Source organism: Uloborus diversus, chromosome 1 (genome assembly GCF_026930045.1).
Source record: "Uloborus diversus isolate 005 chromosome 1, Udiv.v.3.1, whole genome shotgun sequence".
NCBI lineage: Eukaryota > Metazoa > Arthropoda > Arachnida > Araneae > Uloboridae > Uloborus > Uloborus diversus.
In genome coordinates, this window is record NC_072731.1 from 101,787,235 (window position 1) to 101,801,125 (window position 13,891).

At 32.5% G+C, this 13,891-nt stretch overlaps 1 protein-coding gene across 1 annotated transcript in view; it reads left to right on the top strand.

Annotated features, from left to right (window-relative positions):
* Positions 1 to 13,891, top strand: part of LOC129216874 (protein still life, isoform SIF type 1-like) — a 184,434-nt gene that overhangs the window by 143,038 nt on the left and 27,505 nt on the right. The window contains exons 23-24 of the mRNA XM_054851126.1: positions 3,217 to 3,335; positions 4,061 to 4,237. Of these exons, the coding sequence (XP_054707101.1) occupies positions 3,217 to 3,335; positions 4,061 to 4,237 (296 nt within the window). The remainder of the gene's footprint in view (positions 1 to 3,216; positions 3,336 to 4,060; positions 4,238 to 13,891) is intronic.

Sequence of the window (13,891 nt, forward strand, 5' to 3'; positions counted from 1 at the left end):
TTTGTGACCTCATCAAGACCACGCCTTGTTTGAAAAATCGAACATTTTAAAAAATTAATTTAAAAAAAACTGTTGGGAAAATGAAAGTATTTTCTGAGTCCATGTTTTTTTTTTTTGTTCTCATTCTATCCATTTCAATGACTAAAAGAAGTACTTTTGACTGAAGGAAACCATCTCATTGTTGCACAAAACATCCTACGAAGAAGTTAAAAAAATTATAAAACTCACATTTCCTTGGTTCGCTCATATTTCCTTGGTCCAGTTTCGCTGACATTAAAAATTTCCTCCCATTTTAAATTTTCTCACAAGAGGTTATGATTTTAACTGGAAAACACAGAAGAGAACGAAATTTCGTGTCGGCAAAACTGGGGGGACACCATTTCCTTGCATGAACTTTGTGAAGAATATAGACTCTACTTCTGTAAAATACAGTTACATTTTAAAGGCTTCCAACAAACATTACTTTTTTTTTAACACGCTTTTATTAGCTTCACCTGTATGTATGTATGTATGTATCTTGCAACGGAATCTTTCAGCTCAAATTTCGCCCACTTCCTGCGATCGGATTCTTTTGAAATTTGGCACGCGACCTCAGACCCGATGACAATGCAATATTCTATAATTAAATTAATTAATTAATTCTTTTAATTGTTAGTTTCCTCCAATTTTAATCAATATTTTGGCATAAATCCAACAATGTGAAAAAGGAAAAATTTTTAAAAATACATTAAAAATGCTCGCAAAAATTATTTTAAAATATCTACAAAAATCTTTAATTTTTCTGCATCAGACAAAGTAAGTAATTCCAAGGTAATTAGAACATGAAATATAATTGTTTTTCACTAATTTCATGCCAAAATTTAGGTGAACCTTCAATTGGAAATTCATTGCTGATCAGACCATTGTTGAACAAAACTTTTATTTAAATGCATCTCAAATTTTCAAATATAAATATGATTTCCGCAAACATACATCGATGACTCACAGTAGCTTCCCATCGGGATGCCTTTATCTTAACTTTAAAATATTACCTCGCACTCGTTTTATAAATAGTTTCCTCGCCTGATAATTCTCGAACATAAGACTAAAAAACAGAAAAATAAAATAATAGTTTAAAAACTAAAAAAACACGCTTTCGTAGCAAAATGAACTAAAAAATGAAAAATAATCTTTGGATGATAGTAGTTGACCAATCACTTAATTTTAATGTAATACAAAAAAGCGTGGGGGGAGGCTTCTTATCAGTTGTTTTGAATTTCTTCCATTTGTTGTCTAAGCAAAAATGTAAATAGACAGCACCCCACCCTTTTTTGTATTACATTAAAATTAAGTGATTGGTCAACTACTATCATCCAAAGATTATTTTTCATTTTTTAGTTCATTTTGCTACGAAAGCGAGTTTTTTTAGTCTTTTAAACTATTATTTTATTTTGAGCAATCACGATTGCTTATTGCTTTCATTTGACTGTTTTTGGCGTGTTATCATTTTATTTTCCCACCGCCACCCTCCGCACCATCACCGTCTACCGGCTCCTCACGATGCTGCTCCTATAGCGAAAGCCGTCTCCAGGTTGCATCCATCTCCTACACACACGCGCATACATACACAACTACACACACCCACGCACAAACACATACACACACATACACACACATACACCTACACGCATATACATACACACACGCATACATACAGACACCTACACATACACACACACAAAAACATACACACAACTACCCACACATTCATGTCTGCACACAGACACAAACACAGATGCCTACACACACCCATACACATCCCCCCCCACGCACATTCATACACACAACTACCCACACACTTATACCAGCACACTGACACAAACACACATGACTACACACACATACACATACCCCCTACACACAAACACACACGCCTACATACAAGTACTCGTGATTGCGAAAAACATAATTTGAATTCAAGATGTCGAAATTCATTTTTTTTTTTTTTTTTTTTTTTTGACTAAATTACCTACGTGCGTTCGTTGCTGAGCCAAAACAAATATTTTAGTATTGCTTATGGAAATTTTCAAAATTTAATTGCAATACATAGAGGAAGAGACCATGTTTTTCATACAGATCATCCAATGAAACAAGAATCTAATACTTTTGGACACCTTGTTGTGTGTTTAATGCAACCCCAAAGCAGAATACTTGACGATGTTCTGCAACGTAAAATCATTTGACCAAAATTGTTCAGCAAGTACTTCAAGCATTGTATGCACAAGCAACGAACGTGATCTTTTCCACAAATCGGGAGCCCTAAATCGGGAGCGTTTCATACAGGAGTTTATTTTTATTTATTTTTTTTTTCACTTTTTAAAACTTTACTGCTGCTGTGCATCTCTGTGGAACCTAAACCGATTGAGATTCTCCAAAAATGTTTTACATGCTTCCTAAAATGCATAAAAAGAGCAAAGATACAAAATTTTCTAAAAATTCTTCTAAGAAATTAAAATAATGTTTAAAAAAAATAATAAATTACTTAAATAATAAGTAAAATGAGTCGAGTTAGGGTAGCAAATAATAAAACACTTAAAAACTTTCTAAATAACTGAATTATTTTCTGGATACAAAAGGATTGAAATCTCAAACAAGACACGTAATTTTCGGCTATAGACGTTGGAATGTATAAAAAAAAAGGTTTATGGAGGAAACTGCAGTGGATGAGGGTCGATTGAGGGAAAAACCAAAAGCGTTAGAAAAATCAGAATCTTTTCAGATTTAAAATATGAAATTTCTGCTGAAGCTTTGCGCAAATTCTGTAGATTTCTTTAAGTTCAAAGTAAATCTTAAGTTCCTGCAGATGACTTATCGAATTCAACATTTTTTGCGAGTTTTCCGCCGAATTGTTGTAATTTCCAAGAATTTTAGATTTAATGGTATTTTAAAGATATCTGCAGACTTTTTGAAGAATTTTATCTTGAGTTGGAAGATATTTGCAGAAAAACTGCAGTTTCTGTAGAATTTCTGCAGAAAATTTGTCTGAGTTTTTTCTCTCACATTTGAGTAGCATTGTTCTGCAGTTCAAGCATCAGTTCTGCGACGTGCGTCGCAAATTTAGTAGTATTCTGCTTTGGGGGCAACAATCGATAAGCCTTTTGACATAGAACTGTCTTTCTGTAGCCTATTATGTTTAGTCTTTAATGTATTAACTTGCTTTTAAATGTTCTTTTCCAGAGGCCCTAAAGGGAATGGAACGTGTCGCGGAACACATAAACGAAATGCAGAGGATCCACGAGGAGTACGGTGCGATATTTGATCATTTACATCGACAACATCTCAAATCTTCAAAGCAAGTACGTGTAAAGCACATTTTTTTCATCGTTAAATAGCGATTATTTTCCCTTTAAAAAATAATAATAGCAGATGTATGTGTATTTACAGAAGAGAATCGAAGTTATGATGCACAAACTTGCAAAAGAAATTGCATACTCTTGTTTCAAAGAATATCTTTCTCAATAAAAATTTTTAAATTTGAGTGGAAAGAAATCTGAAGTTATTCATAGATTAAGAAGGTTCTCTACTACGCTGCAACACCTGTTCGCAATTTATTTTGATGTTCGTGTGAAACAATTTCACCCCACTCACATTATATCTCTTCTATACTTGTTCCAAGTTTCTATTCGATACAAAGAACTCTCAAAATACAATGATTGAATTTCGATGCAAAAATACAGCAACATTTGATTGATTTTCTACAGAAGTAAATCTACAAATGTGCAAGCTGTGAATCACTTCAATATTCCTCATTTAGTTTATTTATATTCCCTATTTCCAGTATTTTAGAGATGATCCAAAAATACTTCAATATACGAGTCCATGTACGAGTATACTATGTTTCTGATGAAAATATTTTATATTTTTATGTAGCATAAATTAAGGGAATTAATAAGTATTAATTTATTAGGAAACCAAATTAGAGACACTTGAGCAACTTTTTTATGGTGTAAACTGTAATCTTAGATAACTTCACTTCTGTTCTGCAATCGTTAATTGAATGTAATTTCTTCTTGACCTACAGCACGTCGATTTGAATCCAGGAGAATTGCTGTTCTATGCGGGCGTAGAATGGCTCAACATTTCAGAATTCTTGGGTAAGATTAAGAAAGGACTGGAGCTGTATGCCATGTGTTTTGTCTTCAAGACGGCAGTGGTCTTCCTTTGCAAAGAGAAAATCCGGCAGAAGAAAAAACTCATGGTAAGTGTTTCTGCTAAAACTAAGCTTGGCATCAGCACCAGATATACATTTAAACTGATGAAACATCACCCATTCAGCTTTAAAATATTCTGGAATGCTTTAAAATTTCACGGTTAGCTTGTTACTTAATCGTAATGATTTGTTAAGCCTTCTGTAAGTTCTAAATGAAATTATATGAGCAAAGATGTTCATATCTATGTTTTTATTCTGCGCTATTAAGCATGATTATGAAAAGATGGATCAAAATTTCATTAAATTCGTAAAATTATGTATGCTTGTTGAAATTGTATATAGAGCGAAGAGCAAAAGGCCGTAGTCCGGATTCTACGTCAAATATGTCCTTCCGGCTTTTTCAACTCGCACTTGGGGGATCATTTTGGTGCTGAATAAAAATAATTTAGACAAATTTTCAGCTCGTTATATCAAACAACCTTCGAGTTTTTCAAAAAAAAAAACCTGTTTTTTCGATTTAAATTTTTTCTTCATATTAAAATTCAAAATTAACGAATGGTGATTTTTTCCTTATGTTTAGGAATAAAATACATGAAAAATTTTTTAAATCATAATTTTTAAACGAAAAGACCATTTTTAGTAACGGAAATAAAATTTAAATATTTTTTTTCAATGCTTTTCTGAAAAATGTCACTCACCAAACTTTGTCAGAAAATGTCTTATACTCCTCTACACTCATTATTTTTTTTTTCAAATTTTTGAAGTGGTGAAACAATACGAAAACAATTCGCAACTCCAGAGCTCGAATACGCTACCTTGTGGTGATTAACAATACTAAAGAAAAAGGTAAAACATTCCATTCCACGTGTTTTTTTGGGGGTAAATTACAGGCTTCACAGTTTATGGTGTAATGTAATTTCAGAAGAATAGAAAAGAAAACTTCCCACAAACACGATGAAACATTACTGCCATTCAATAAGCGTCAAAGCAAGTTATAAGTTACGGCATTTATTTGTTTTACCTTTTTCATCCGCCATTAGATAGTGGCTGCAGCGCCTCCTATTTTTTATTGGAGTTGCAAATTAGAGTAGTTTTTTTTTCTTCAGAGCTTTGTGTTTAAATAAATTTAAATATTTTTTATTGCCAAAAAACTCATTTGAACTAAGTCAGTAAAAAATCGTCTGCTAAGTAAAAAATAAAATTAAAAAAAAAACTTCGAAAATACTATTTTATCAGAGGAAAAACATTAAGAAAACCATAAAAAAAAACTAAGACCAAACCTAAGACTTCATGAAGTTATTACGAGTGTAAAAAAATGATTAAAGAGGTTTTAAATAAATAATATTCAATACTAAATTGTACATAAAGGCGAATGCATAATTTGTCCATGCTATTGGGAATCATTTTTCAGTCTTGATCCAATAAGGATAAAAATTTCGAATATTAAAGTAACTTTATTATAGTTTAGACACCGTTTAACATAATTATTTTAAATAACCGACAGTTGATATAATAATTTCCTACAATTTATATATGATGATTTTTTTTTAAGTTAGGTTAGTCTACTGTCTTCATTGACAATGATATTGACTTTTTCATCAATGAACAGACGACTCAATATTGGGCAAGCTTTACTATTTATTCCAGGCCCCACAATGTATGCCCGTAAAAATTTTTAGGTCCAGAGATTTTCTCTTTGGAATCTTGATCTGTAGGTGTTCTAATGTGAGAATATCTTGGGTAGACATGTTGAATCCTGCGCAAAATAATTTTACAGGCTATCAAAGATAGTGGCCATTTTGGTTCACTTGCTCATTACATTTTTCGCAACGTGCATGCCTATAAATTTAATTTTAGTTTTGAACTGAGATTTTTGGAGTTAGAAAGTCAATTAATGTAATAGTTACGTCATTAAAGTCACCCTGGCTATTTCCACAATTTTTTCGTGAGATATCTCTGACGTTTTCTGTTTAACATTCTGGTTACTAGAAAAGTGAACAAAAATTAATAACTTTTAATGAAACCAAACGATTTTAAAGTGCGAAATCTTTTGTGCAAATCAACATTTTTCAAGGTCACTAGCGCAGCCAGCAATACCTTCTGGAGGGGGTTTTTTGATCAAAAATACCTTCTAAAGGGGTTTTTTGATCAAAAATACTTTATGAAGGGTTTTTTCGATCAAAACAGCCCTTTCGTATGCATAAGCTACTGTATTCGAATTTGCATTCGTGTTAAAACCAATGACTCTGGGGGGTTCAAGGGTACTTCTCGTCTGCTAGCAAAGTAATTGTTTTCGAGTAAAAATATTCCACAGTTACAAAAACTTTTTGCTTCATGTTTTTTTGTGACTAACTATTTAAGCAATGGGTGATAGTTCTAAAAATAGTTTAGAAAGTTTTGGTGTGCAATTGAAGACATCTGAATACAGTTTTGACAAACGGAAATTTATTATATATCAAAAGGAATCAAGAGAAAAAATGTTTTCTGGACAAAAACGAGTTCGTGAAGCTGCTGAAATACCAAAGACGCAATATTGAAAAACGCTGCAAGAAAATATAGTATGTCGTTGCAGCAATCAGTGCAACAAGAAATACACGCGAGAAAAAACTCAAAAAAAAAATGGTAGAAAAAAATGAGACAAATTATTTTGAAAGTGAAAACAAAGTTTTAGAAAATCAGAGAGTACTGAAGGAGGTCCAAATCAAGACGAAGTTTTTGACAGAGTAGCAGCTCTTAACAGCGATATGAATGTTTGCTGCGAATTTATATGCACATCTAAACTGTGTAAGTTCTTATATTTGAAAGCATGAGGGAGAAACCAATACACAGTCTGCGCAACATCTATCCTCAAAATTTGAACTGTTTAAAAAGGCAAATGAAATATTAACGCCTCTTTTTAAATGCTGGCCATGAATTTATTCTTTCGGAAATAAAAGAATTGATGCTCAATGCTCAATGTAGATTCAAATGCATTGGTCTATATTAATGAAATAAAACCATTTCTCGTAACAACGTATAATGAAAGTGTTATTTTCTGTGCTTTCTAAAGATAGAATGAACCTTTGTTAGTTTTTTTCTAGTCATTTATCTTCAAAAGTACTTGCTGTTGCTATTCGTTGACAAGAAGCTGTAGTATTCGTCGAATGGGGGTAGATCGTGGGATTTCAAGACTGCAGAATGCATCTTGAGAAAGTCATTATAAAATGTTGATTTTAGACTACAAGAGAAGGTTCTAAAGATGAAGGTAATAAAGATGGTTCAATATGCTCTTGGCTCAAGGATGAGAAAAAAAGTCAAATAATGATTCAATCGCTACGCACAAATATTGAAAGCTTGAAAAGAGAGTTTGAAGGATTTTGTTAAGGGATGTAGTATTTTGAAGTTTTTCGTTCATTGGTATCACTTGTAAAACACTTGATCGTTGCTGATCGCGAAGAAAATTACAAATTATACGTTCAAACTGTTGAGTTACTGTTTCCAGTCTTTCGTGAATTTGACTGCATCAATTATCTATGCAACATGATACATAGAGAGGCTAAAAGCACTAGAAAATGAGTGTCCCTACCTGTAGGAAAAATTCCTTCAAGGTAAATTTGTTGTTAAAAAAAAGAATGGTAAATTCAATGCTGTGAAGTCTGTGAGATGAAGTTGGAGCAAACGATTCAACGGACACAGAAAACTGCAGAGCAGAGGAATTGCAGAGCAGACGAGAAAAAGTATGTTGCCGAGTGGCATTTAGTGTATATTGAAATTTTAATGATATGCAATGTGTTTCGTGGTCTTACTAATTCTCCTTTAATGGATCACCGTGAGACTGTCCCGCATCATTATCTTTACAGGCAATCGTAGCCAGTATTATGATAAAAATGTCAAAAGACTTGTTGACTTTATGTATCAACATATAAATCCCTCTGAGATTTCTGAAGCAGTGCAACTTGACAGCTTTCTCACTAAACAACTTGTGAATGGTAGTGTCAAGATTCGCCTTCTCAGTATCATGAATCATTGATCAGAACAGTACCACCAGTTTAAACAAGATATATTTGTTTCAAAAATTGCCTGATTTACTTTCGAAAGTCAACCTACCATGGTTTGATGCACACAGTTCTTCACAAGATATCACTTCTAAGCTAATGAGAAAGAATCAACTTTAACAAGGGTACTGAGACATGGAAATAGCGAATGAAAGGGGAGAATGCATTAAAAATATTGTAGCTCATGACTTGTTTCCAACAAACACATTACATGATGAAAATTCATTCACCTACCAAGCTAGATATTATCGTTGCACAGTTGCAGAATCATCTGTTGCCAAATAATTTTCTATTTAGCAAAGTATACCCGATACAAACTGTCCTCGTTATCTATTTCATGTCACAAGTCCGCTAAATAAAAACTTTTGGAGAAGTTATCAGCAATGTTCTGCACGGATCCATATGCTCTTTTCATTAACTTCATACTGTGTTCGATACTTATTTGCAGCATTCTGTGAAATAATCTTAAAGGATGAGAAGAGAATCACCCAAGGGCAATAAACCTTGATGTAATTGACGGAAAATCAGTAGTACCTATGCAGGTCAAAAAATTCTGGTCTTTAGTATCAAATAAGGAAAAATTACAGTACCTAGCACGCAAGGAAATAGAAGAAATCTCCAAAAATGCTACATTTTCAGCGATTGCTGGTGGTTTAACAGTTAATGAAGAAGCAATCTGCAAAACTTCTCAAAGGAGATTTGAGACAGATCATTCAAGAACTTAATTAGAATAATTCATTAGAAGAAGCGGATCTACGAATTGTTAAACATATAGACTGGGCTGATAAAAATAGTTCAAAAAGAGCGGTTGCGGCATCAAATGATACAAACGTCGTAGTGCAATAACATGCAATGCAAAAACAGATCGTAACCTTTTTTTAAAAGTAACTAATCTTGTAGTTTTCGTTTATTATGTTGATAAAGAAACATGTATGTGATAAACACGAGTTTAAAATGAGTATTCTGGATTATTTATTAATTTTTGTACACTTTTTAGTAACTATAATATTCAACAACAAATGTCAGAAATATCTCCACGTAAAATTGTGGGAACAGCAACAGCGGCTTTTATGACATAATTAATACATTAACTGACTTCCTAAACTCCAAAAACTGCAGTTAAAAACTAAAAGTAAATTTGAAGCTACGCCCGTTGCGAAAAACGTAATGAGCAAGTGAACCAAAATGGCCGTTTTCTTTGATGGCCTGTAAAATTAATTCGCGCAGGATTCAACATGTCTATCCAAGATATTCTCACAATAGAACACCTACAGATCAAGATTCTAAAGAGAAAATCTCTGGACCTAAAAATTTTTACGGGACTACATTGTGGGGCCAGGACTAATTTCTGCCAAATATGAGACAGAAAATATTTGTCAAAATCAAATGACTCAAGCTGTATCATGTTTAGCTGAGGTGATGAATGAAGATGAAACCATTAAACTCCATTATGTCAAAATCACACCTAATATTATAAAACGTGAAGCGGGATCGCGACATTTTAAGTCAAAAACATATCGTTGCCTTCTTCATTATCAGTCGAATAAGAAGGACATCATTGGGATTTCTCGATATTCTTGTGACTGTGCTAATGGTAGGCGCCCTGTCTGATGTTGCTCACACATTGCTGCTATCATATACTTAATGTCTCATTCTCGATATTTGACAAAAAATAGTTAAGCCTGCTGAAATATTGAGTTGTCTGTTCATTGATGAAAAAGTCAATGAATGTCGTTGTGAATGAAGACAGTGACGACCTTACTTAAAAAATCATCATAAATTATTGAAAATGATTATATTTAATGTCAGTTATTAAAAACAATTATGTTAAACGATGTCTAAATTATAAAAAAGATACTTTAATATTCGAAATGTTTGTCTTTATTGGATCCAAACTGAAAAATTATTAAAAATAGCGTGGGCAAATTATATAATCGTTTTAATTACAATTTAGCATTGAATAATATTTATTTAAAAACTCTTTAATCATTTTTTTACATTCCTAATAACTTCATGAAGGATATGTCTTAGCTTTTTTTATGGTTTTCTTTATGTTTTTTTTTTTTTCGAAATGGTATTTTCGATTTTTTTTTTCTTTTCTTTTCTTTTTTTTTAACTTAGCAGACGTTTTTTTACAGACTTAGTTTAAATGAATTTTTCGACAATAGAAAATATTTAAATTTATTTAAACACAAAACTCTGAAAAAAAATACTCTATTTTTTTCGTATTGTTCCACCACTTCAAAAGATTTGAAAAAATTCCTGAGATTAGAGGAGTTAAAAGACATTTTCTAACAACATTTGGTGAGTGACTCTTTTCAGAAAAGCATTGAAAAAAATATTTAATTTTTATTTCCGTCGCCAAAAATCGGCTTTTCGTTTAAAAATTAGGACTATAATAATTTTCCATCTATTTTATTCCTAAGAATAAGGGAAAAATTACCATTCGTTAATTTTGAATTTTACAGTGAAAAAAAAATTAAAATCCAAAAAATAGGTTTAAAAAAAAACTCGAAGGTCGTTTGAAATAAAGAGCTAAAAAATTGGCTAAATTATTTTTATTCCACACCAAAAAATCCCTCATGTGCGAGTCGAAAAAGCCGGAAGGGCAGATTTAGCATAGAAACCCGGCTACGGCCTTTAAACCGCTCATTTATAAAAGCGCTTTGATTTTCCTTCAGTGCCTTCAACACACTTAACATTCTGAACAAAATGTAATTTGAAAAGGTAGTCGATAGTTCTTAATCTTAATAAATCAGTCATTAAATTTAGATAATTATTTAAATTTTATTTATAACGTAACAGATATAAAAATTTAGGAATTTTCGAATTCTTCCTTTTTTACTTCGTTTTATTTATTGGGAAGTATTGTACTTTTCAACAAAATTCTCATATCTATACCCTCATTTAAAAAAAAAAAACTTTCTGCTTAAGCAATTTTATTTATTAGCGTGTTCAAGGTTAACGTTCCCTTCAAGGTTTTCTTTTTTACTTTTATTTTTATTTTTCGGTAACTTGAGTTTTATAAATGCGCTTTAGCTATCAACATTTATACAGATAAATCTATACTAATATTATAAAGAGAGAGAGCGGATTTTTTGTATGTTTATATGTTCGAGGTAATCTCTTTCACCATTGCAACTATTCAAAAATTTCTTTCACTATATGAAAGGTGCATTCTTACTGATTGACATAGGCTATAAATTATGCATATGTGTTTATATTAATTTTTTAAACTAATAGTTTGTCTTAACTACCACTTTATATTTCGTACTGTTTTATTGTTATACGTAAAAACATCGCTCATTGTCCTACATTTCCAGTGACAGAAAAACTAAAGGTTGATTTTGAGCTGAATGCTGTGGAAAGAAAAACAAAAATTACGAAAACGGACGCAGAGTGTAAGGAATAGCATTTTTATTAGCCTGAGACTTGGCAAATTAATCCGTGTTTCTAAAAAATGTAGTTTTGCATGCGTTTCGGCTATCCTTTAAGGGTTTTTAATTATACAAAAACCGAAATGAAAAAACCATCAGCTAATGAGCTCACTTAAGTACATTTAGTTTAGAAAATTCTCAGCTGAAAGAGGAATTTCACATATGTAATGTACGTTCAAATACGTTCAACAGCAACGAACAAACAACATTGGATAGAAATGAATTTAACAAAGTGGAAAAAAATAAATAAAAGTTATTTGGAAAACTATTCTTCATGAAGACCGTATTTAAGCTTTTAAAAATGATATAATTAAACTAGTATGTTGTGGCCATCACGAAACTTTCTTCTATATTTTTCCTTTTTTTTTTTTTTTCTGATCCCTCCCCATGCTTGACGAGGAAGCAATATTCCCAACAAAAACAAAATTACACATGCAAAAACTTGACCCAATGTCTGAATTATTGCAAAAGCAAAGCAAAGAGCGAAAATTGAAAGTTATTTTAAAAGCCTTGCTTGAATGAATTACAAATATTTTATTTGTTAACAAACATAAGATGGCAACAGTTAAAAATTTTAAATCATTGAGATAACATTTCCTATCATTTCCATACAATTAAAATCACGAGAAATACGCAGACGACAATCTATTACGATTTATCTTTCTTATTGTTGCATTAAAAATATTTTTATTCGCAAAAAAAAAAAAAAAAAAAAAAAATCAACACCTCTTGGAGCGATCGGCGTCAAAATAGAACCAAAGCCTGTTTACATATGGATTCACATATATTCCAAATTTCAACCAGAACGTAGCATTACTTCTTGAGATAGGGGATTCAAAATGGAAAGAAAGAACGGGTGATTGCGCTACCCCCTTTTTAGCTGTTGACACAAAAAATAAATTCAGTTCTTATACCCACTAAGGGCTACTTGCCGATAAATTTTTCTTTCATTCCGTTCATTATTTCTTGAGATACAGCAGTCACAATTGACGACAAAAAACGTTCTATAGCTAAACCCCCGTTTGAGTTATTGACACCAAAATTGAATCAGCACCTGTTCCCGTTAATACCAACATATGGACCAAATTTTGTTTGATTCCGCCAGTAACTTCCTGAGGAATAGCAAGCACGCGTAACTCGAAAAACGTCCCATTGCTCCACCCCCCTTGGAGGAATTCGCGCCAAAAACTAATGGGCACAAGTTCACATAGGGGCACATATGTGTACTAAATTTCGTTCGATTTCATGAGGTAGTTTTTGTTGTAGAGCGGCCACAAAAAACTGGTCACACACAGACGTGACACACATACATACACACACACACATACATACACACACACACACACACACACAGACAGACATTTTCCAAAAATGGTCGAAATGGACTCAGCACACCTCAAAACGTTCGAATCCGTCAAAATTCGAAATTCGAAAATTTGCACGAATCCAATACTTTCTTCTATATATTAGATATAGAAGAAAGTAATAACATAGCTCACAAATATCCTATCAGAAAGAGATTGCCAAAAAAAAGTGGAGGCATGTGAAAAATGCAAGTTTTCGGAAGAAAACGAACACAAGAGGTTGAAAGGCTTCCCGGGATTGAGAAAGACTCACCTATTAGTATAATACTAGCTGCGTCGCCCGGCTTTGCACGGTCCACCTCAAAAATAAAAGTTATGTCAAGTGACGCGAGTTCAACACTCAGGCTTGAACCAAAAAAAAAAAAGTCAGTGTAGTTTTGCGGCAGATTGCGGAAAACCCCCCAAAAAAGTAAACAATTTAAATCCCCTGATTACAGGAAAAGCCTCAAAACAAAAACAAGAATTTTACCTGTTCATATTCGAGAAAAAGAAATGGCAACAGATCTTTCATCTCAATGATTTTCTTCACGCTGTAAATTTTAATAAAAGCGTTCATCCGGAAAGTTGAGTTGAAGCACTGAATAATAATTTGAATGGAGGAAAGCCTTCGAAAAATATGGATTTTATTTTGAAATCTAAGAGTCGTAATTAATAATTTTTAATTGATATCTCCGCTAATTATTATCGGAGGATTATGTTAAATAGCCAAACATGAAGACGGGAAGATGACGAATCCATCGATACCTGGTTCGATGGTCAGTTCACTGTCGTTCGGGAGAAGAAGCTTGGACATAGATAGATAGATACTCAGATTTTATATGTATAAGACTAGCTGCGTCGCCCGGCTTTGCACGGTCCACCTCGAAA